The 22,636-nt window shown below is 47.5% G+C and overlaps 8 protein-coding genes across 8 annotated transcripts; 5 read left to right on the top strand and 3 right to left on the bottom strand.

Annotated features, from left to right (window-relative positions):
- Positions 1-2,476: 2,476 nt before the first annotated feature.
- F4817DRAFT_157028 (uncharacterized protein) lies at positions 2,477-6,286 on the top strand. Its single transcript, XM_049298042.1, has 7 exons — positions 2,477-3,178; positions 3,245-3,514; positions 3,575-4,033; positions 4,085-4,397; positions 4,444-4,865; positions 4,928-5,125; positions 5,186-6,286. The coding sequence occupies exons 1-7, from the start codon at positions 2,678-2,680 to the stop codon at positions 6,008-6,010; spliced, it is 2,988 nt and encodes a 995-aa protein (XP_049157794.1). The 5' UTR covers positions 2,477-2,677; the 3' UTR covers positions 6,011-6,286.
- On the top strand, positions 5,889-6,965 carry F4817DRAFT_157091 (uncharacterized protein). The gene is made up of 2 exons (XM_049298043.1): positions 5,889-6,520; positions 6,589-6,965. The coding sequence occupies exons 1-2, from the start codon at positions 6,084-6,086 to the stop codon at positions 6,758-6,760; spliced, it is 609 nt and encodes a 202-aa protein (XP_049157793.1). The 5' UTR covers positions 5,889-6,083; the 3' UTR covers positions 6,761-6,965.
- A 710-nt stretch (positions 6,966-7,675) lies between these two features.
- On the top strand, positions 7,676-8,899 carry F4817DRAFT_317213 (acyl-CoA N-acyltransferase; the record flags this gene model as incomplete). The annotated part of the gene is made up of 3 exons (XM_049300776.1): positions 7,676-8,050; positions 8,249-8,659; positions 8,756-8,899. The coding sequence occupies 3 exons, from the start codon at positions 7,676-7,678 to the stop codon at positions 8,897-8,899; spliced, it is 930 nt and encodes a 309-aa protein (XP_049157792.1).
- A 1,828-nt stretch (positions 8,900-10,727) lies between these two features.
- F4817DRAFT_341768 (nucleolar GTP-binding protein) lies at positions 10,728-13,194 on the bottom strand. The gene is made up of 4 exons (XM_049303803.1): positions 12,958-13,194; positions 12,363-12,894; positions 10,996-12,271; positions 10,728-10,939 (listed from the first exon to the last, which is right to left on the bottom strand). Exons 1-4 carry the CDS (start codon positions 13,085-13,087, stop codon positions 10,898-10,900), a joined length of 1,980 nt encoding a protein of 659 aa, XP_049157791.1. The 5' UTR covers positions 13,088-13,194; the 3' UTR covers positions 10,728-10,897.
- Positions 13,195-13,338: 144 nt separating this feature from the next.
- Positions 13,339-14,987, top strand: F4817DRAFT_341767 (orotate phosphoribosyltransferase). The gene is made up of 2 exons (XM_049303802.1): positions 13,339-13,504; positions 13,657-14,987. Exon 2 carries the CDS (start codon positions 13,672-13,674, stop codon positions 14,347-14,349), a length of 678 nt encoding a protein of 225 aa, XP_049157790.1. The 5' UTR covers positions 13,339-13,504; positions 13,657-13,671; the 3' UTR covers positions 14,350-14,987.
- A 1-nt stretch (position 14,988) lies between these two features.
- F4817DRAFT_341765 (uncharacterized protein) lies at positions 14,989-15,961 on the top strand. Its single transcript, XM_049303801.1, has 2 exons — positions 14,989-15,189; positions 15,590-15,961. Exons 1-2 carry the CDS (start codon positions 15,176-15,178, stop codon positions 15,831-15,833), a joined length of 258 nt encoding a protein of 85 aa, XP_049157789.1. The 5' UTR covers positions 14,989-15,175; the 3' UTR covers positions 15,834-15,961.
- A 706-nt stretch (positions 15,962-16,667) lies between these two features.
- Positions 16,668-17,616, bottom strand: F4817DRAFT_341763 (uncharacterized protein). The gene is made up of 3 exons (XM_049303800.1): positions 17,567-17,616; positions 17,283-17,517; positions 16,668-17,238 (listed from the first exon to the last, which is right to left on the bottom strand). Exons 2-3 carry the CDS (start codon positions 17,378-17,380, stop codon positions 17,070-17,072), a joined length of 267 nt encoding a protein of 88 aa, XP_049157788.1. The 5' UTR covers positions 17,381-17,517; positions 17,567-17,616; the 3' UTR covers positions 16,668-17,069.
- A 1,196-nt stretch (positions 17,617-18,812) lies between these two features.
- Positions 18,813-21,585, bottom strand: F4817DRAFT_359646 (fungal-specific transcription factor domain-containing protein; the record flags this gene model as incomplete). The annotated part of the gene is made up of 2 exons (XM_049306189.1): positions 18,813-21,037; positions 21,093-21,585. The coding sequence occupies 2 exons, from the start codon at positions 21,583-21,585 to the stop codon at positions 18,813-18,815; spliced, it is 2,718 nt and encodes a 905-aa protein (XP_049157787.1).
- Between the last annotated feature and the right edge of the window lie 1,051 nt (positions 21,586-22,636).

Genomic DNA, 22,636 nt, shown 5'->3' with positions numbered 1-22,636 from the left:
ACGGCTATGGAGTCTTAGCCGAGATATGCTCGGCAGTACACTCTCCTATAAGCCGACTACTATCCAGATTCAATATGTCAAGGTTAAGGAACATTTTGCCTAAGAATAGAGGTCTTAGATAAATAGTATTCATATTCTAGGTAGGATTTACCTTTATTAATAAATATCTCTAATGCTTGCTTTTCCCCATCAGCCCATTTATTGACTCACGATACTCACGATAGTACCTAGCTAGCAACAGAAGATGAGATATGGTTCGGGACAGTATCCTTCTTTCACGATGGCTCGGGAACGGGAATCTATGAATTTACGATGGGGATGGGAGCCCTATTCGTATGTATAAACCGCTAACTACCGGAGCTTTGGTAGTGATGGCGAAGGTAAAGACGCGCGGCCCCGGATAAGCCCGATGCCCCTTATAGAGAGAGTACCGCTAGGCAGGACGGTAAGCTGGCTGGAGGAAGGGAGAGAATGGCAGTAGGTCGAAATATACGAGTCAATATTTCAATATTTCAATATATAGGACGCCCCGTGGCATTACCCACCGATCGAAGATTGCCGATGTACAACACAGCGTCCGTGCTTAGTATGTGGCGCTTTGTTCGACGTTTGAACTAAACTCGGAGGAATCGAGCCTATTGCTAGACTCGTCGTGAGCTTAGGTGAGGTAAGATATGAAATAAAATCCCGAGAAGGGGAGGTTAGAAATCGGTAACGCTCGCGAATGTTTAAACGGCGTCTCTCCACAGAATTAAACCTAATTGATACCTACTGCTGCTACGCTATGGTGTTGCGGTTTTGGTTTTTATTTTTTTTCATAAGATCCGGGGGGACGATTAAAGGGATGAAGAATAGGCGGGAGATCTGCCAACTCAGATATGTAATATAAGTACTGCAGTAGATATGTGATTGATATGTACGATATGTACCTCCCGTGCCGTGGCCCGTGATCCATCAGATTCTAGGTCGGCTCGAGCTTCTAGGTCCAGGTTACCTATGTATGTACGTCCCGGCCACGATCCGTAAGGTCGAACAAGGTCGGACTATGTAACAATCATTAACAATTTGCTATGTACATACACTAGGGATAAGAGGGAAAAGTGCGTACCGTACTTGGCTAACTGTGGTCTTGTGCACCGTGGCTATGTCTGTTTGGAATGCATGCGAACATCTCAAATCGGGTAGACCAGGACTTGACCAAGGACAGACGTGAAATTTAATAATTCAACATCCCTGTATACCACAAAAGCAGACCACTCAGATGGTAGTGTACCTTATTACCTTGTTTCTTATTCCTTAAGTTCGTGTTGCCCACATTCGAACGCACATACGAAACCAACCACGGGCCACAATTTTTTTTCGATAGCCACCTCTAATAGCCATTCAAATACTCAAGTGTTGAAATTTGAGCAGGTAGGTAGTATGAATATGTAGTATTGAAGAGACATACATGTGAGTGACTTACATACATAACGTCAAGTAGAAACAAGACATTGAATGAATGAAATGAATGGATACCTAGATGATGTATCTATTAGATGTATTTCGAGCAAGAGATCAAACTGTATTAGGTAGTGTATGGTCTATCACATGTACTTACTATATAACCTAGCAATGCAATTAGACTTGCGCCTCGAGATAAAAAAGTAACGAGCATAAAGGCAGGACTCATTTTTAAAAATGTCTTGGGTCCTGTAATTGAGTTTGAAGCAATCTTCATACCATTGCTTATAATTATTCTCTGCTTATAGATCACAAAGAAATAGGTACCAACATTTAAAATGTAGGTATTGAATAGACATGTAGATCGATAGGTATCAAAATCCAAGGTACATGGTATGGAAAGAGGTAGATTGATTGTACATGAATCTCACAGCTAATGATGACGCCAGGAAGAAACCACCTATGCCACTGCAAGGTATAGATCTGGTACTTGCTTGTCTATCATTACGCATGTAACCGTTGGCTAGGGCTAACTCAATTTCCCGCTGTGCTTGCTAATAGCAAGTACTAATCTAACGGTAGAGCTTGCCGTAGCTCTGAGGTAACTTGCGCCAAACGGTGCATCAATGGTCCGGCAGCCCCCCACTACATGGAACTGGAATGAGTTTGGACCGCCGACCGTCTACCAACCGCGCTAAGCCCACACAACATTACAGGGCATTCGACCAAGCTAATTGCGATACGTACCACACTGCTCAGGGCTCCCCAGGGCTTTTCTCACTCAGTTCCCCCGGAATCCGCGATCTTTATTGGCCGGCTACAAGCTGCTGACTGCAGCTTCGACACACCCGACACTTCGGGCTTTTGGCTCGTTCCATCGATTCTTCCAGTCCACCACATCTCATGTCCCAAAATCCATCCGTCCATCCATCCCGTCAATTCCACTTTCTCCTCACTATTCATTCTCTCAACCTCCCCGCCAGCAGTTGTAGAGGTTGCCCATCTTTGCAAAAAGAGAAAAAGGTTAGAGAAGAAACCGCCGCCTACGACACTCTCCGGTTTCCTCCTCTCTTCCTTACTCGCTTTCCTTTTTTTTTTCTTCTCTAATTTCTTTCTCATTCTTCCTTCTTTGAACTTCCCGCACGAGATACCCCATTTTCCAACTCCTCAATTACCCTTACCTCTTACCTATTACACACACTCCTAGGCCCTTTCCTTCCCCCCCGGTTTCACCATGCAAAAGCTCGCCAACATGCGTCACTGGCCCGAGAGGATGAGCCCCAACTTCGGCGCGTCGTCAAGACCGAACATGAACATGACCGCCATAAATCCACACCAGAAGGCTGGAGCTCCGGGAGCTTCGCTAAGTCCCTCGCCTGCCGCCGACAGCACTATTCACTTCGCCTTTAACGTTCCGTTTGCGTCCGATCTCGCCGGCCCTAACACGGAGGAGATTCTGCATGCGACTGGAGAGGCCGTATTTAGGTGGACGCACCCAGGAGATGCCCCCGATGATATCCCCGTTTACGACTTGCCCGTCCACGCTCAGAACCTAGCCAATCTCCAGAATCTATGTAGAGAACTTACGAAAGGACCATTACCGATCGAAGCCCACGTCGTCTCAAGCGTACCGAAAGGTTTCAAGTCGCAAGTCACAACGGTGTGCCTCTCCGGTTCTCCCGAACTCGTCCACAAGAGCCGTGAGACCATCTTGAGCGATACCCCTTTAGCATTGGTATGCACATCTCGGCTCTATTTGTAACGTGATAAATGATTCGTGTCGCTAAACTAAGAATTGTAGAGGTGTACTACTGTTGACGTAGATTATGGATTGATCGTCGATGCTCAAGCTGGTGCACTGCAGAAGAACGTCACCGATGCTCTAGATACTTTCGCCGTGTTTTGTGGTGTTGATATTTTTATTCTCGGCCCAAAACTCACTCCTACGGTCGACGGCCTAAATGGTGACGTCGAGGTTATTCGAGATCAAAGGTGGAGGGTCGCCATCTACGGAGATATCGAGTCTACGGAACACGCCAAGACCCAGGTTCTCATCTTCATTGACAAATTGGTATATTCCGAGCCTCGAATTCGTAACGAATGTTAAAAACGGAACTAATGTGGAGTATAGCTTGGACGTCAGCTGGATATCATGCGTTTTGAGAGCACGTTGCACCCGATCGTGTGCGGCCGTTCTCGAAAGAACATCAAAATGATCGAGTCGGTCACTAATACGGCCATCTACTTTCCTCCATTCGCCCAATTACACCGCTACTGCCCGCCGAATGCGAGTCGTCGGAATCCAGAAGAGATATTTATCACTGGCGAGAATCCTCAAGGTATAGAATTAGCCAAGCGCAAGATCCACGAGCTGGTGAACAGGACAAAGCTCTTCATCAAGGATGCCGTAGTTTCGCCTCCCAAGATTGACAGTATCTTACTTGGGCGAATGGACAAGGTTCGAAAGATTATGGAGACTAACGGCACATTTATCATGTTCCCTCCTCTTGCCTCACAGCGTAACATGATTCGAGTTCAAGGTGTGGAAGGACTCCACATCGAACGCACCATGAAAGAAATCATGTCCCTCGTATGTCCCTAAGATGCACAACAGGTGATCAGATGCTAATCCATAGCGTAGGCCGGCCAGTTTTACTTTGCGTCATGGTGGATTCAACAAGCTGGTATCTCCCAGCTTCCGGGTCCTCACGAAATCCGTGCCATGCTTGGTGATATCTCCGCCAGTTCCGACGCGGATATCTCCTTTGACAAAATGACGTTCACAATCAACGGCTCTGATGATGCCGTGAAGCAGGCTCTCGGCGTGCTCTCTCAGATTAAGTTCGTCAATCAGACTCAGCATCAGATTCGGGTCAAGATTGAGCTCGCCAATGAACACAAGGAATTCGTCTCAGGCAAGAAGAATGGCAAGATCAACAAAATCATGACACAGAGTAAGTCAGATAAGAATAATTCGTTAGCCTAACTAACACAGTATAGGCAATGTTCAAATCATCTTTGATAGTTTCAGAGAGTACAATTTTGATATTGACGTTATCGCTCCGTCGTATGATTCCATGAAGCAAGGAATGACGTTGGTAGAGCAGGAAATGCCTGCTTCTATTTCATTCCACGTTCCTGATCAATACCACAAGCGAATCATCGGCATCGGCGGTCAACACATCCAGCGGATCATGAAAAAACACTCTGTTTTTGTCAAGTTCTCGAACGCTATGGATCGTGGTATGAACCTCCCCCGCCAGCGCGGCCAAGGCTCGGGCTTATTAACAGGCGTACTAGGAGGCATGGGTCGTGAAGATGACGACGTCAAAGTTGACAATGTCATCTGCCGTACTCCCGCTCGAAACGCTCAGAATCTTGAATTAGTCAAGACTGAGATTTTGGACATGGTGGATAGAGCAGTAAGTCGCGGACATTTCGAATCTATACGATATATCCAAGTCACTAACATGTCCTTCCGTAGCATTCCGAGTTCACTTCTCAGATTGTGCACGTTGACCGCCTCTACCATCGACAGCTTATTGCTCGTCTGCAAGAGATTGAGGAACTTGAGAAGAAGTGGAATTGCAAGATTGTCTTTCCCAGCACCGAGCAGGCTAGTGATGAGGTGACCGTTACCGGTCCAGAATGGCAGGTACCCTTGTGTGCCGATGAGTTCCTGGTAAGTCTAGCAGAGCCTAAGCCATGACCTACAGTGTATAATGCTAACATCTACTCAAAGGGTATGGTCCCTGAAACTCACGAATTGGTTTTGACTCGCACTCCATCCCTTGTCAAATTCCTCGAGTCCCCCGAATTTGTTAACGAGCTTATTTCGAAGCTCAAGACTCAGCATGAGGTATCTCTTGAAGTGCATGAGAATCCCGAAGAGAAGACTGAGGAAGGGGAACGCACCGTAACTTTACTTTGGAAGCTCACTCGCAACAATACTGGTGGCCTCCGCGATGCCATCGATTTCCTAATGCAGCAGTTCGCGGCCGCCAGCGTTGATGGTACCATTGTCAAGGGTGCAATCCCGCGTCCGAAGTCGGACTCATTCGAGGACTCACTTCAATACTTCGATTCGAAATTGCTCCAGCACGCCCCCACTCCCATTGGCACAGACTCGCCTACGAAACAAGCGTTTGGCGAGGACATGACTCAACAGCGGACCACCACCATCTTTGACAAGCTCCGGAAGCCGTCTCAGCTCCTGTCCTCTCTTGACCGCAGAAAGAACAGCTCTCATTCGATGAACACATTTTTCAAGGGATCAAACAATGTGTCCAAGTCATCTCTCATCTCGATAGAGTCGACTCGCAGCTTCAATGCTGATCGAAACCCCTGGAACGATAGCGGCGTCAATCTTCCAGACGATGACAGTAACCCTTGGTCGAGCCGTCACTTCAGCAACGGCTATGACAACAAACTAACACCTAACAGCATACCCCACGGCGGTGACATGACACCGCGCCACAGCACGCGTGCGTCTGGCGACAGTGGTCGACCGTCGACTTCTCATTCCACAAATTCAGGATACCCCGGTCCGATTGGACCATACCGTTAGATTCCGTCTTTTAGATGCTCTACGTGCAATACCCCCCGGCTGGATATACCCTGGCGTACAAATACCCGATCCTATGATCATGCATCGGTCGGCTCTGCGTTTTTCGGTCGATTTTCTCAACTCTCTGCTTTATAGTTTTGATTCATCTTTTATTTTTCTTTTAGGTTCTAAGGTTTTACGGCTTTTTCTTTTTTCCTTTTTTTTTCTCTTTCATTTCGCTCGAAGGCAGCCAGGCGAATGCTGCAGACGATTTTACTTGACGCTTATATCCACGAGTACATCTGGACATGATACCATGAGTTGCGCGAGGCGGAATACGGCGTTGCAGATTGGAGCGGGAGGACGCCGTCGGACGATACCACAGAAAAGCACAGAAAATTTGACACAGCTTGGGAAAAAAAATACCATAGTTGTTGCGTTTGCACTCGATGAGGTGGCGTTGGTTCTCTTTTTTATAGGGTTTAGCCTGCTTTGGGGGTGCCTATCAGATATCCCACATCCTTACCATCCGTTCCCGAGACGAAGGACATACAAAGACAAGTTTCCATCATAATGACGGCAGTCATGTTTACAGACAGGGCGGACTGGAAGGGAGAAAAGGGGGTTCAGGGTTGGCTGGGAGGTAGACTGCAACACGGGCTTGGAGAATGGACAGGCGGATACCACTATGGACGATTTGATGGCGTGGCTAACATGCTGCGGCTGTACGATACCACAGAGATGATAGGCAATGATACCCTCTGGTTCTGAAAAGCTTTGATATTTTGTTGTTGATTCCCTATCTCCCCCTTTTACGGTAGGGGCTGTTGACCTGTTGACAAGTACCCAGTGGATTGTCCGTGAATTTGACGTGAGTAAGAGAGGTTGAGTAAGAGGTAGCGTGAAGATGACTGAGACAAACAGGAGAAATGTCCATCATGGTAAAATATGATTGGACATACGCAAATCTCTGCCTTACTTGTTTAAGTGGAAGGTCACGCGGGACAGAGAAACAAATGGAAAGAGGAGATTCATTACTCTTTGCTACTGCTACTACTGCACATATACACGTATTGGAAGTGACCCAGGTTGGGTACCTCCTACTAAAGGTAAAAAAGGTATACGGGCTGGCAAATAAGCAGTTTAAGGATGATGTGGTTGTGCTTTCCTATTCTAATTTATGTATTTTATTCCCTCATCTTCCATCTCTCTTTCCTCTCCCTTACGTTCTACGGTAGTTGCTTATTCCAATTTCGGTGAATTCAATTGGCTCTTCTACTTACCTACATATATCCTTTTTTTTATTTTAGGAAAACAAGTATTGAAGTACCTCCTAAACTTGATCTTCCATTAACTAAATCCATCAACTACCTAAAAAGCATCATCGCCATCCAAGGTAACACAACGCCAACACGTACGGGAAATATCAATCATACTTAGGTAACTCCCAACGCCACAGTAGCATTTATCTGATTGCAGCGCATTCTCAGGTCGATAAAAATTTGTGTGTGTGCCGTCTACCGGTATCATCTGCACCCCGCCTCGGCCCCAACGCCTCCAATACTAGGTACCTGAACCTCCTCTTTCCGGTCCCTCGTCCAATAAATACTTCCTTTTCGTCTTAGGCATCCCGGACTATTCTAGCCAATCGGAGACCAGAAAAAAAGGCTCGACAGACTGACAAGCATGTCGGAATCTCCCGCCAGACCCGGAGGGGTCAGCGACAACCCTGCCGTCGCCGCGACCGACGAGAGTGCAGGCGCAGGCACAGCAGGCATAAAGGTGCCGATCTCTCTGTTTAGAGAAGATGTCGTTGAGAACGCCGTCGACGACTCGGAAGACCTGCCGGATGACGACTTTATAGAAGCAACCCAGACCAAGAACTATACCCAGCGACACCACCACAACAGACCCCCAGGCAGACTCGGCCGGGTCCAGGAGCTCGTTCCGTTCCCATTCCTACCGAATGTGCGCCCGCTGGCCATCTCAGACCTCGACAGCTGTGTCGCACTGGAGGATGCTGCGTTTGCAGACCCAGCGCATCGAGCTACGAGAGAGAAGGTGAGTTGAGTTACATTTGTTTCAGATTCATACCTGATTTATTGAAATATCATATCTCGGTTTGATATGTCATATTTGCTGCTATGTCGCTTTTGGGTAACACGTGATTACCCCTATATCACATATACATACCTACCTATACTCCTATTAGATATACCATACTCCTCTAAAGAAAAGGAATTACTAACTCACAACTAGTTTGAGTACCGCCTATCAGTATGCCCAGAGCTATGTCTCGGTCTCTTCTGTACCGTCGCCCCTGATAAAACTGAGGGCTTTGAGATCGATACGTTCCCGACGGCGCATCCCGTTGAGACGGGTCGCGAAAATGGCGCTAAAAGTGTTCTAATGGCGCATATCGTAGCGACGCGATCGCACGACGAAATTGTGACTGACAAGGCCATGGACTACCCCCGTGACTTCCGCACTAACAAGCGCAACACAACCGGCTTAGGCCATCAGGAGGCTGGCGGCACCATCTGCATCCACTCGTTCGCCGTCCACCCTAAGCTCCAGGGCTGCGGCCTCGGAAAGCTCCTCTTGAAGTCGTATCTTCAGCAGCTCAGGAACTCGGAGTGCGCGCTGCGCTGCTCGCTTATCTGCCGAGACGTAAGTACTATTTGTTTCTCTTCATTGCTTCTTCTTGCTCCTACTATTAGTCCCTACGCGGGTCGTGACTCGTCATATTAACGCCTTCGGCATTAGTACTTGGTTACGTTCTATGAACGATTCGGCTTCTTGCACCTGGGAGAGAGTTCAGTAGGATTCGGCGGCGGAGGTTGGCACGATATGTCACTCAGTATCGCGGGATTGCCCTCTTATTCGGCGAGACCACAATCGCGAGGCTAATTGACATTTCGGGGTTTCACTCGTAACATTTAGGCCAGACCGGGCGGTAAATCGGAATGAGGTGTGAAGTAAGGTGAGGTGAGATTTGCGTTGAACTTGCACAAGCAATAATTTGCGAGTTCCTATACCCAATCACGGAGGAAAGCTACCGGTAAAAGAGAGAAAAAAGTTTCGGCATTTACATACGAGGACAGAAACACGACGCTGCTTCTATCGTCCAATTGCGGTGATTTTATGCAGTTTGTTCATAGGACCATGTGGAACGAAGACTTTTTCGGCATTTGCATAAATGATAATGGAAGCTAGAGCTGGGAGTGAGTGAGCATATAGACAAGACACATAGACTACCAGCTAGGTAGCTAGATACCTAGCTACCTACCTACCTAATATTGCGCGACGTGCGTTTTGCCGTTGATGAATTCATCGCTCTATTATCATGACGACTCTTTTCTTTGTTTTCTTTTTAGTAATGCGTAATAACTGCCGCGCTTTATGGTTCCCCCTTTTTGTAATTTTCATTTGAGGCTACGAGCGTAGCAGCGAGTTGCTAATTCACTTGGACCTCATGACTTGGTCGCTTTTGACGTACGTGCTTACGGCTGCGAGACTTAAATAATATTTAAAGGAAAGGAAAGAAAAGTAAGGATTGCCCGAGATGGTAACCCGTGAGAGAGTGTGTTGCACAGAAGAGGACGGGTACCTGGGTAGATATATTGCATATATACATGCGGGCTGCTTGTAGAGGAACATATGACGGCACTACAGTTTGAACAAATAACAGGTAGGTTAGATAAATGAGATAAAATAAGATAGAATGAAGTAACATAAAATAAAAAAAAAATAATCTTTAACCCCCCCCCTCCATCCGATCCCGCTCTAAGATAAGTAGGTTAGAGGGTAAGGTGAGATAACGCAAGGGAGGTAGGTAGATGATCGTGCTGACGAGAGACGTGGGATACCGGATTAAAGGTTGTACATCGTATGTTTGGGAACGTTTGACATAGGTACCTGTACGTATGTATATGTCTTAGTATGTATGTAAGGACTGCTCGGCGTGATAAAAGGTTGGGAATATATGGCATGTTCTGAGGTCATTGACTTTACCTTAGGTACCTAAGGTTAGGAGGTAGTTTAAGGACTTATGTAAGGTAGTTTTCTAGGTTGAAGGAAGTCTTGAGAGATGACTATTGATTTATCATTGGAAAGATAATGTTGAAACAATCTAGTGCAAGTTTATATAGGTAACTATCGGTTGAAATTTCACCATTTTGTACGATATATCGAGGATTCCGTTTATAGTCACGATTCTCCTTGGGCTAGGAAAAGGTTTCAATGATATACATTCATCCGTTACGCTTTTAACAAGAGATGCCAAGGCATTTGCGTTTACCCTTATATGTTTATAACTCTCTTTACATAAAGTACCTAGGCCGTTAAAGTACTTACCCAGATATATATTACTTAAGAATTAAAGGTGTAGTGTTTATATGTTAAGGCCAAACTTGCATGGGAAAATTATGACAACTAACTATATTTTAGTAGCTTCGTGGTATTATTCGTATACATACCTGGGCAAGTATACCTCTACCCCCAATTCAGAGTGCTACAAGCCCATTTCCGTTAAAATATCCAGTACAAGTAAAAGGGAACTAAGTACTTTAAGAATCGTACAAGGTACCTAGGTAGCTATTTCTTGATTCCACGACTACGCCGCAGGTCTAAGAGAAACCCTGGATACGTTGTTTCGTAGGATATAGAAGCATAGCACTTGACACTTCACTTCAATATGTACCTATTCACATGGACAAATCACACTAAAGACCTCAACTTGGACTTATTCTCATGATCGATTGACTCAACTAAAATAGTCGTAAACGCGATGGGGCACGTCTCTGGAAAGTATCATATCCGTCCTGAACGCCAAAGCAAAGTAAAAAAAACCTGATATGCCATATCAAACCAACTATGTACAGACCGTGGGTGGTAGAAAAGTATTCCTTAACGGTGAGACGCCTTGCCCATGGTTCGTTTACCGGCAAACTATTTTTCATGTTAGCACAGTACCGCACGGTATGTAAATAGTAGAGAAAACTTACCAAATGTTTAGGCAGCGTGGCGCCAATGTGCCTATCAGCCTCACCCTGTCTGGCCATGCGGTTCATCTTCCTCTGGCTCAGCTTGGCCTGTCTCTCCGCCTTCGTCCTCGTCTCCTCGTCCTGGACACCATCATCGCGCCTGTTTGTTGCCGGCTGGCTTCTTGCTCGGCTCGCCGCCCGGCTCTTGGAGCGTAGTCTCTCCTTGGGTGTCTCGTCAATATCCATGGCGTTAGAATCTTCAGTGCCAAGGCGACTTCTGGTGAGAGAACGTCCACGGGTCACCGTTTGCGACCTTCCTCTGAGTTGCAGGTCTTGAGTGTCAACACCCATCTCGTCAAGAGTATCCTCAAGTTGAGATAGAGGTTTCTTGATAGCCTTGCGAGGTAAGGCTGCACGGTTCTTGACTCTACGCATTCTCGACTCATTCCGAATCAGTGCCTGCTTTTCTCGAATGATCTCTGCCTTCACTCTGATATCTGCTTCTTCTGCATCATCAATCTCCTCATCCGAGTCGTAGTATCCTTCCGCCTCAAGCTTCTCTTCTTCCTCTTCTAGTGCTTGCAGCTTGGCATCAATATCAGGGTCAATGTAGTCGTAGACATTCTTGCCGTCGTAAATCTCGGGTATTCTGTCATGCTTCCATTCGGGGTTTGCAAGAATGTATTCAGCCTTCAAGTCCACGTTGTACACACCAGCACCACCATTCTCAGCTTCAACGTCACGAGCTAACTTGCGGCGTTCGGGGTCTTCCTTGTTGTATTTCTTGAGGTTCTTTACAGCGTCGGGGATGAAGGTCTCCTGCGTAGCACCGCCCATAGGTTGCGCCACGTGAATTCTGGCCATAACATCTGCTAACCTGCCACCAATGGCACCGTTGTTTGACGTGCCTGCCTTCAACTTCTGGGCAACTCTGTCCGCAAGAAGTCGCTCGCAAGCGGCATTCTTGACTTCCTGTACGCCTTCTTGCGTATTGCAGGAGAGCTGGAGCAACTCTACCTCACCGGAGGAGACTAATGACTGGAGTTCGCCGCTCGTCTTCTCATCCAGCTCTTCGGGCCTTAAAATATCGATCTTGTTGATAACAATAAAGACCAATTTGTTTGAGAATAAGGGCTTGATGCTCTTGAATAGTTGCATTTGCGCGGCAACTGAGTAACCACACTGCTCCGAAAGATCCATGAAGTAAAGGATAGCTGACCTCAAGTGAGCAATGGCAGTAATAGACTGCATTTCGATTGTGTTCATCTCCTCGAGGGGGTGATCCAGGATACCGGGGCTGTTTTGCGTTAGCATTAATTACTTTTAACCCCCTTCGAGGCTAAAGAATAAGGATTTCGGTGCAAATAGTAGATGTTGAAAGAACTTACGTATCAATAGCCTGGAAACGAAGGTACTTGTAATCGAAGTGACCAACAAACAAGCTCTTGGTGGTGAAAGCATAAGGCTGAACGTCCACGTCGGCTCTGGTTACGCTGCGCAGGAAACTCGACTTGCCAACGTTGGGGTACCCGCAAATCAGGAGAGTGCGCGTGGTGGGATCGATGGAGGGAAGTCGACCAAGATGTTGGCGGACCTGATCGAGATAGACTAGAGGGTCCTTTAGTCGCTTGGTGATAGTTGCCATTCGACCGAGCGCGGCCCTCTTGAGTTGCTTGCATTGAAACAAACTCTGAGCATACTTGAGAAGTCGCACATAATCTCTCGAGATGGTTTCGATTAGGTGCTTCGCGGTTGAAAGATGGCCGAGGGCGATCTTGAAATGGTCGGCATCGTAGAGAGTGTTTAGAAGATCCTTGTGAAATGGGTGAATGTCCTGGAGTCGGGGGAAGCTCTCAAGAATTTGAGCGAACTTTTCCGTGAAAGTCTCTTGAGTGAACTTGACTTTACGAGTATAGAATCCTGTGATAGCCAGTTAGTACCGAGCGCAAATTAGACGCGACCAATGCTGGATAGTGTACGAACCTCTGATACGACTGATTTTGAATCCGGATCTAATCTGAGTGGGTAGACGTCGCTGAGTTCTTGATAGAACAATATCAAGAAACTCCTCCGACGTCGGGACCGGTGGGATATCCTTCCAAGTAGTCTTCATCTTGGGCGACAGATAATGCGATTGTGTACCTAAGTTAGGATTGTTGGTAAAAACAGCCGCGTAAGGTCTAGCTGTTCTTCAGCTTATCGACCTTTTTTGGTTGTATTTTGAAAAAAGGCGGAGTGGAGGGACAGTGGGAGTTGCACTTTTGCGAAATCTTGGCGCAGAAAAATTCCTTATCGATTATCTTATCTTATCAACGATAACTTTATCTTACTTGGTGAAGAAAGTGGAAAGTGGAAAGTTGAGCTGCGCGCGATTGCTCTCTAGAACGCGACGACGCATGTGAAAATTGTATCAATTTTATTAATCGAGCTGGATACGAAAACATAAAGTTGACAAGTTCTATAAAATCTTGGCCGAGCTACTAATATTTGGTTAATTTATTTACAACCAAATTATAACAATCCTAATCTCGTAAGTTACTCACGACGCCTTTTTTTATTCTTCACTTTTTCCTTACTTTCTCTCGTTACCCCGCCATGAGTTTTATATGAAGCAATTCAGATGTTACCCCACACCAAAGCATCCAGCCCCTAATATTATTATGATAACTAATTCCAACTTAGACACAAATCCATAGGATGAGTCTTCCGCAGTATAAGAAGGACTTCCTGCGGGCTGCCGTCGAGGGCGGCGCCCTACGGTTCGGGTCTTTCGAATTGAAGTCGAAGCGGACATCGCCCTACTTCTTCAATGCGGGCGACTTCTATACTGGCGAGCTGCATGAGCCCATCATGGATGCATACGCCCAAACTATTGCCACAAGCGAGCTGGCCGACGGTTTCGATGTCATCTTCGGCCCGGCTTATAAGGGTATCCCATTAGCCGCCACCGTCTTCTACGCCTTGATTAAGCTAGACCGCGCCAAGTACCGCCACGCCGCCTATAGCTTCGATCGCAAGGAGGCGAAGGATCATGGCGAGGGCGGCAGCATCGTCGGATCGCCGCTAAAAGACAAGCGTGTTCTCATCATTGACGACGTCGTGTCCGCCGGCACAGCCAAACGCCAGGCCATCGACATGATCCGAGCCGCTGGTGGCACTGTTGTAGGAATTATTGTCGCACTAGATCGTCAGGAAACCTTGCCAGAGGGTGACGGCAAGACAAGCGCCATCGGCCAGTTAAAGAAGGAGTATCAGATCCCTATCATCCCTATCGTGAAGCTCGACGACATCATCGACGGTATGAAGGGTGTTATCTCGGAAGCTGACATCAAGAGCATCGAGGAGTACCGTACTAAGTACGGAGCCAGCGATTGATTGGTTAGTGTCACGAAGAGCGCGTTGCTCGAGTCATCATCATTAAGTTGGTTATTATTAGACACGGGTAGGTTTCCGATGATCGATGCAAGATCGAGACGGACCGTTCAAAAAATCGTAGATTAAATTAATCAGGTAGATAAAAAGTAAAATGTTTATGCAGTGAGAGCTGCCTGTCGTCGGAAGTCGACAGACGCAGACGCAGACGGAGAAGCATTGTCCAATAGGCTTTTACTTGAGTATACGATACGATACCCCCTTTCCCCTTTCCGGCGGAAAATTATAAAAAATTATATGCATTTATGCATTTATACGGCATAATCTTAAACGTGGCTTACGGCACGAACGAGTGGCGCCTCTTTGTTCAAGTTCAAATCCCGAATTTTTGAGGCGAAAATAATAAATCATGTCGTATAACCACAAATGACGGCACGACTAACAATCTGCATATACTACTTACAGGCAATGCGGAACATGTAAGATCCAAGAATACCTAAAAAGATCCCGTCATCCCGAAATCGTACTGTACAATAAAAACAGGAGGCGAAAAAAGGCAGGTGAAAATTAATAATAATAATTATTATTTATTATTATTAAAAAAAAATATTATCGAAACACAAAAAAAAAAAAAAAAAAAACCAATTTCGATACTCACCGCCTTCTGCCGCTAGACCACACAAACACGATACAACAACGCCGGCTTACGTTATTGAAACGTCTCGGAGGCTTGCTCATTTCCCTCGCTCAGCGGCACACGACACTTAGAAGGGGAGATCGGTGAGAGAAGAAGAAGCTCACACGCTCACAAGATTCATACGGTACAAGCATGTCGCTGCTACAGTAAGTAAACCCGTCTTCATGCCTACATGTCTATACACCTCACACCTGCGCTACGCATATAACACACATAAACATAAACAACACATACTCGCATACATACATACATACATACTACATATACATTACCTATACATTACCTATACATCTGTCACCTGGGGGTCCGTCTCAAATATGACCAGCCAACCAGAGACCCCAATCCAACCGAACTAACCACTCACGCCTCACCGTCTCTCACCGTCTCACCTCTCGGGCGTCACCGACTTCACTCCCCTACTTACCTACTTACCTTTCTCTCTCCATCTCCATCCTATCTCCCCTATCTCAAGTAAAAATAAAAACATGAATAATGAAATTAATAATAAAAATAAAAATCATCCTCACGAGCTAAGAAAACTAACAGGTCCTTCCGCAACCTCTCGCCCCGCGCCCGCATAGGCGTCGGCCTAGGCCTGCTGGCCTGGCGCGCCATCGGTCTGCAGCTGGCTGATCGGGCCGAGGCGCGGTACGGCTTCACGCCCACCGAGGACGACAAGGCCGCGCTCGCCAAGATACTGCCGAGCGTCACCGCCGTCGAGAGAAAGAACGAAGGGGAGGGGCCCAGTGGTGGTGATGATGGTGGCGACGGTGGCGGAAAGCAGCGGTGAACGAAGGGATCGATCGTGAACTGCACCGGAAACACAACGGAAGGGGGAGGGGAAGGGAAGAGGCGGGAAAGGCTTGTGATAGCCTTTCTACCGTAGGCTGGCTGGCTGGCTGGCTGGCTGGCTGGCTGAGGGAAAAACTATGTATGCGTGTATGTGAATATGTGTCATGTATGTATGTAGGTGGTAGGTAGGCAGGTGAAATGCGGCGGCTGCTCTCGCCGGGCTAGGCTGGGCTAGGCGATGGTCGGTGCGACCTATCGGATGCCGAGCCAGCTGGCGGACTGAGCTTTTGGTGTTGGTTAGGTGCATACATACATACATAGAACATAGACATACACTGGTCAGTGCCGTGCTGCAGAGGAGGAGGAGATTTCGCCACCTGGAGAGGGATGAACGAGCGGGCTTTTCCCTAGCTGGATTACCCGGCTCGAGTGTACGTGCGTGCGGTAGTTTGCAACGGCAATGCTAATGCTAGGTAGTTATGCTAAGTTTGGAAGCTCGACGAACGTCTCGGTGCCACATATCTCTATCGACGTGGGAGCGGGGGCGGGAAACGAAAGGGGGGAAGGGGAGGAGTCGACGAGGCCGGGTTTGCTAGTCGACAGATAGACAGACTGACAGACAGACAGAGAGAAAAACAGACGTGGCTGGACTGAAGCAGCTCCGGCTGGCTAGCTTCTAACTAGCCTGGTCGGATCCGTGCCACGTAGGATAAACGCGTGATGATGGCAGATCGACCAGGTAGGAGAGGGGCACGAGTATGTAGGTTATGTATCGACGTTTGTTCGTTTGTTTTCGTGTCATCATCAGAAGTACTGTAAGTATGTAGGTAGGTATGTAGGTAGGTAGGTATGTATGTACGCACGTAGCAGCGTTCCCACAGACAAGCGCCAGCAGCACCCCTGGCGAGACCGTCAGACGTCATACACGTCGATAGCATGTAGACCGTGGACGAGTGACAGCAAAGGCAGACTTCCGCGCTCCTGGAACGTGGTGGACGGACGACGCTTCTTGTAGCGAATGTTGCCCGTGCGGAAACGTGTATGTATGTGTGTATATGTGTATGTGTATGCGTGTGTGCATAATATATACCCTGTTCCGGGATAGGTAGCCTCTCCCGCGACGACAGCACAGCTTTTTTTCCAGCCTTCCCTTCTCGGCCGCGTACCCAACCCCCCAACCTAATCCCAGACAACCATGGATGTTTGTTATGTTAGTTAGGCACGGTACCTACCTTTAACCGGACCAGCGACGGGAACGGTTCGAACCGCCCCTGCAAAGCCCTACATGCATATACACACATACACACACACGCACACACACGCCCACACACATATGTTCAGACAACGCAGACCAAAAAGCCGTAAAACTCACTCCCCAGCCTAGCGAGAGAGCGAGCCATGTACTGTAATGCCCTGCTGCCCTAAGCCCAAAAAAAGCCCTCGGTACGTGAACTTCGGGATAGCCGCTGGCTGGCTAACCCACGTGGCGGCGGACCCCACGGGCGGGCAACAAAAAAAAAAGGGCCCAGAATACCCAGAATCCATACCACGGTCGACCCCGGACGGCTGGCTATACTCGACGACGTGTGTAGGTAGGTATGTATAGTATCGTGTACAGCATGCCTAACTATACGCAGCGTACATGTGCCATGCCCTGCCCTGCCCTGCCCTGCTAGTTGTTCCTATAGGCAAATTAGGTAGGTGATCAAGGAGGCGAAAAACGATACTTACGGCTACTTGGCGGTACCTCGTCGACGATTCCAGCCCGTGTCTTGCTTTGTCCTTGGGGTATAGTGTAATATAGTATAGTATAGTATAGTATAGTATAGTATGTATACCTCTGGCAGAAAACAATAATAATTATTCCCCCCCAGCGTCGATATTTTATCTCTGGTAAGCAAAGACCCCGAGATGTGCATACAGAGCTATGTCGCCGCCTACCCGTCATCTATGTAGACGATTGGGTTGGTCAAGGGTGGGGGTTCCACTTCCATGTGACAGGTCATTTTTCTATACCCAGTTTCTTATACTCAGTCCACTACCTTAATTGAACTGCTTTGGTTGTCTGTGGTTATGGAACATTCCAAATTCTAGCGTACCGAACATTATTGCGGGGTGAACTGTGTATACCGTCTGTATGTACGGATTACGCTATTAGCAAGGGGGAAAATTAGATGGGAACAAGACATTTTTCCAAATATACAACATAATTACCTCTGGGTATCTATCTATGGATATCATAGCATACCGTAAATCGTAAAAGGAATTAGGAATAACCATGTTACTTAAAAAGCCTAGTGTAACATTGCCCTCGCAAATGAAATTATGGGCGCCGTTTGAGAGAGTATCGATGAATATAGTTCTTTTAGAAAAACACTGGAAATTATGAAAGCCTACGGTATCAAGATAGAGTCTTCTGCATCTTACTGCTAGTCATTCACGAAACAGCAAGCTTCACTTTGCACGCGGGTCTTAGGGACGTGAACAATGGAAACCATATACTTTAATTGTTCTGATCTGTAATCTATCTCGTCCCATAAACATCAGTTGAAGAAAAACATGCTGCAATGAGTCCGCCTCCTACCCTCACACTTTGCTCGAATGCCACCCCTATGAAATAATGCGTACCACAAGAAACGAGACCACTCCAGGAATTGTTAACCGGTCAGTGTAGACGTAAACATCATAATCACCTCCCAAAGGAGGTTTTGTGGGACCTGCTTTTTGAGCTGGCCTGAATCTAATCATCGAGTCTAAATGCAGACGCCACAGCCAGTCTAGTTTGTTGTGAGCCAACCCGGAAAATGCAGAGAAATTGCCGCCGTCAACCCGATCCGATGCAGAGAGAAGAATCGAAACTTTTTATGAGGCCATAAGTAAATAAAAGGAAAAGTAAGGAAATAAAAAACATCAACGAAACGCCATATTTATGCTTTTTTATCTTGATCTTTGGTAGATTAATAGTCGCCTTTTTTGCTTAAACTTCCGTTTTAACAGCAGGCATGCCAGGAGACTCCACGACTGACGGCAAAGGTTTGAAAAGTTGCGTCATGTCTAGAGTAAGATTGGTAACGGCGAAGTCGTTGTCGATATCGCTCACAGACCCAAGTTCTTCGCCTCTTGAAGCACCGTCCGTCATAACCCACGACTTTACAGTTTTGAGCAGTTGAATAACCTGCCTAAATCGACTATCCGGGGCCAGTTGTAAATCCGCCACCGTAGTATTCTTGAGCATCCATTTCGCAAGCCAAAAAAAGTGTATTCCATCACGACAGAAACCGTATCGTCGAGGATTAGAGACCGAAGGAGGAAACTGGATCGCCATGTCCATATCCCAGTACGACTTAAACTTATCGAGCGCGGTACAGAGAGTCTTATATGTTTGAGCCGAAAACCCAGCCACCGGCGTACCAGTCGTGCTATTGTTGGCGCTTGCATTACCACTTCCTGTATCTGATCCATTCGAGATAACCCAATCATTCTGTGAGAGAGGCGTGGCAGCACCATCCAACGCAGCAATACGGCCTTCGATTTGAGCACGCCGAATCTGAGAAATGATAGCGTGAATTAATATAAACTTGCCGTATAGATTGGTGCTTCCCGGATGTATTTGATATGATGCATGGAAGAGGGCGGCGAGTGTTAAATTTAACTCTGGTTGCTTGCTGCGTTGTGATCCATCTGGGTTTTGTCTCCTCGCCGCATCGGATCCGTATAAGTTTAATCCCTGCGCGCAATCAACTGCCGATTGCGCTTCCCAGACCGCATCGTCTGCAGGCAAAGGGACGCGAATCTCAAAGGAATCAAATTGAGGATCGCAGTTGAAGTAAAGGGTACGCGCAACATCAAGAAGATATACCATATGCATCACTCGGATGCGCGACTCTTGTTCGACCCACGCCGCCCAATCAAATTGTCCGGGATTCAGGTCTTCCAACGAGATTTTTGGCTGATGAAAAATGCTGTATAAGGCTGAGTCGTTTCTGACTTGCAGCAGATCAAATCTTCGGCTAATATCCACCACCAGAGGAAAGATTCTCCTAGCACTTTCACGCTGGACAGGTGTGCCGTTCCAAATAAGAAGCGACGACATTAGAATAAGTGCCTGTAACCGCTCAATATCCCTTCTGTCTCTGCCATTGCCGAATTTAAGACCGGCTTGCGCTTCGTTGCTACCGAGCAGGTCGCAATCGCGCTCGAGTGCTATCTTTAAAAAATTTGTTATCTCTCGAACGTTGGAAGATGCGGCATTATCAGAGTAACAAGCGCCAATACAACACATTGCGGCTATGAGACCCGTATAAGCCTCCATGATACGGAAGGTGGGGATGTGGAGGAATGAAAAATGGAAGTGGAAATGGATGTATGAATCAAGAAAGTCTCTAATGTTGACAGGAGAAAAAAAGTCGTTAAGGCTGGCGGTGTGGTTGGAGGGTACCGTGCCGGGCGGGTGGAAAAAGTTGAGGATTTGCGAAGAGAGTCGATGGTAAGGGTCGTGCGTCGATGGTTGCATGCCCCAATTCGAGAAAAAAAGCGATCGGTCGTTCACATCGTTCGGGGCCATGCCTGGCATGCCACTGTTTCTTTCGGAAGTGAGGTTAGGCTCGGTTTTGATTGCGGTCTGATTCTGTCCAATATTAGGAGGGAACTGATTGACGTAGGCATGGTGCGCACCAGACTGTGGAAACATCTGGGACCAGTCAAGGCCAGATTGTTGGTTTGAGCCAGAAGCTCCATACATGGGCATGCCATTTTGGCCCGGGGGCATGTTGAAGTTGGCCAACTGAGGGTTGATATTCGAAGATATCGAATTCGACACATCGCCGTTGTAGCCGCCGGTCATGCTTCTTCGATCCCGGTTACCGTTCTCGTCCATCCGACTCATACTGCTTGACCTAGAAAGCTGGTTCTGGTCGTTGGCCATATTTCCCATACCATCTTGGATCTGGACCATACCGAAAGGGTGGACGACATTATCACCTGGCATGTTAGTCATGCCATTCATATGTCCCATATCACCCTCGTTAGCCTTCTGCGCATTCTGCTGCTGTTTCTTAACGTGTGCTTGCGGATGAGACAAATGGCTCACCCCGGTAGGGTTTCCTCGTCGAATAGAGCACTTTTGGAAGTGACGTTTCAGAATGTCACTTCGCGAAAACGTATCACGGCACAACACGCACATGTATGGGCGGTCGCCGGTGTCTGTTAAATAAGGTTAGCAAAGTGGAGATTACCGTTGTGGACCGGTCAGACTCACGGCGGAGAAGGTGGCGCTTAAGGTGCTTCGCGTGGAGGTAAGTCTTTGTACAGTGGGGGCAGGGGAATTTCCCATCCGCATCTTTCTGCGGAATTACCGTGTTCTTAGACGCACCACTACCGGTCGGGGCAGCGGGTCTTCCCGGGGCGCTAGGTAATATACCACGGCGTCCTTGCGAGCCAACTACATGCGTAGGTTGGTCGTTATCCTGCTGAAGTAGAGATTGCTGATGCTGCATCATGGGACTTCCACTATAAGGAGATGGCAGCCCGGTCTGCGGCATGACTCCGCCAGCGGGCATAGGACGAAGGACAGGAGGTCGCGCCGCCGCAGGAGCCGGCGCGATAGGCTGCGGATGAGAAGCCGCGACAGAAGCTTGCGGCATCATCGAAGATGATGTAGGGTAGCCCTGCTGGGGTTGCTGATACTGATTAGGCATCATACCGTAAGAACCACGCGTAGGACCCGAGTTGGGAGGCGGATATTGACTCATGTTAGGCGGCTGCGGAGTATTAGGAGTGCCTGGAGTCCTAGGGGTGTGAGGATGGCTGCCGTAAATGGATTGCATAGTAGAGGCGTTGTGCTGCAAAGGCGGCAGTGTGTGCTGAATGGACGCGTGTTGCAATTGATTAGGGGAGATCGCCGCTGGCGAAGGATAGGTTGATCCTGATGTGTTTATGGAGTTAGACGAGTACGGGTGTTGGTTTGAGCCACTGTCCATATCCTGTCCAAGTGGCAATTGCAAATGAGGCCACGATTGCTCGAAATGAAGCAATCCTAGGTCTCGTAGTGCTACAATTATCCCTATTTTCCACCTCTTCCTTTCTTTGTCCGAGTTCAATCGAAACCGACTAGAACCCTACACGTAGCGAACGTGATGATGGTGATGCGCGCGACGGCGGGGAAAGTTTTAATGATGCGAACGCGTTGGCGTTGGCGTTTGGATGCTATGCTGACAGGTGTCGCAGGTCAAATAACCGAAAGCGGTGACCTAAGGATCCTGAAAATTCCTCCACGCCTGATACCCGACCTGAATATGTAGATGTTGACGCCAGTGCGGATAGTGGATTATCCGCAAGGGCAAGGTCGACGATGGTGATGCCGCAGGGCAAAAAAAAAGAAAATAAAAAATTATGCGGCGATGAGGGGAAAGTTGTTTTTGGGGTAGAATTGGGGATTGAATGGAGCAGGTGGACGAAAGTAGTTCGTGAGGCTCCAAACCCAGCAGCAGAAGATGGGACTGATGGGGTCCAAATGGTGTTTCTAAAGTGGAGAATTTGGGTCCACGTTCCTCGAGGTGAGAGGTGTGGTGGTCGCGACTTCTTATTTCAACCGAATCACTAATTTACCCCCCTTCTTGACAGGGAAGGAACCGTGGTAAATTTTTTTTTGTTTCGGTCGGTTTTATTATTTTGGTTCGCCTGAGTACTAGTCCCTTGTCAGAAATCAAACTCGCGTGTCTTGCCTAGTACCTAGGTAAACCAGCATGTCCAGGTACAAAGTTACAAAAATACGAAAATACAAAAATACGTCTGAAAAGGAAA

Source organism: Daldinia loculata (genome assembly GCF_022478755.1).
Source record: "Daldinia loculata strain CBS 113971 unplaced genomic scaffold F4817scaffold_34, whole genome shotgun sequence".
Lineage (NCBI taxonomy): Eukaryota > Fungi > Ascomycota > Sordariomycetes > Xylariales > Hypoxylaceae > Daldinia > Daldinia loculata.
The sequence above is the reverse complement of the archived record's forward strand: the minus strand, read 5'-3'. Positions and strand labels throughout refer to the sequence as shown.

Coding starts and splice junctions, on each gene's coding strand:
- F4817DRAFT_341767 (XM_049303802.1), top strand. CDS start 13,672: ATGAGTCTTCCGCAGTATAAGAAGGACTTCCTGCGGGCTGCCGTCGAG.
- F4817DRAFT_157091 (XM_049298043.1), top strand. CDS start 6,084: ATGATCATGCATCGGTCGGCTCTGCGTTTTTCGGTCGATTTTCTCAAC. Junction 6,521..6,588: donor ATCCCACATCCTTACCATCC/GTTCCCGAGACG, acceptor GTTTACAGACAG/GGCGGACTGGAAGGGAGAAA.
- F4817DRAFT_157028 (XM_049298042.1), top strand. CDS start 2,678: ATGCAAAAGCTCGCCAACATGCGTCACTGGCCCGAGAGGATGAGCCCC. Junction 4,034..4,084: donor TGAAAGAAATCATGTCCCTC/GTATGTCCCTAA, acceptor TCCATAGCGTAG/GCCGGCCAGTTTTACTTTGC. Junction 4,866..4,927: donor TGGACATGGTGGATAGAGCA/GTAAGTCGCGGA, acceptor GTCCTTCCGTAG/CATTCCGAGTTCACTTCTCA.
- F4817DRAFT_341768 (XM_049303803.1), bottom strand. CDS start 13,087: ATGAAGACTACTTGGAAGGATATCCCACCGGTCCCGACGTCGGAGGAG. Junction 12,272..12,362: donor CGTTTCCAGGCTATTGATAC/GTAAGTTCTTTC, acceptor AACGCAAAACAG/CCCCGGTATCCTGGATCACC. Junction 10,940..10,995: donor CCACGCTGCCTAAACATTTG/GTAAGTTTTCTC, acceptor CATGAAAAATAG/TTTGCCGGTAAACGAACCAT.
- F4817DRAFT_341763 (XM_049303800.1), bottom strand. CDS start 17,380: ATGGATTCTGGGTATTCTGGGCCCTTTTTTTTTTGTTGCCCGCCCGTG. Junction 17,239..17,282: donor GCGGCTATCCCGAAGTTCAC/GTACCGAGGGCT, acceptor AGGGCATTACAG/TACATGGCTCGCTCTCTCGC.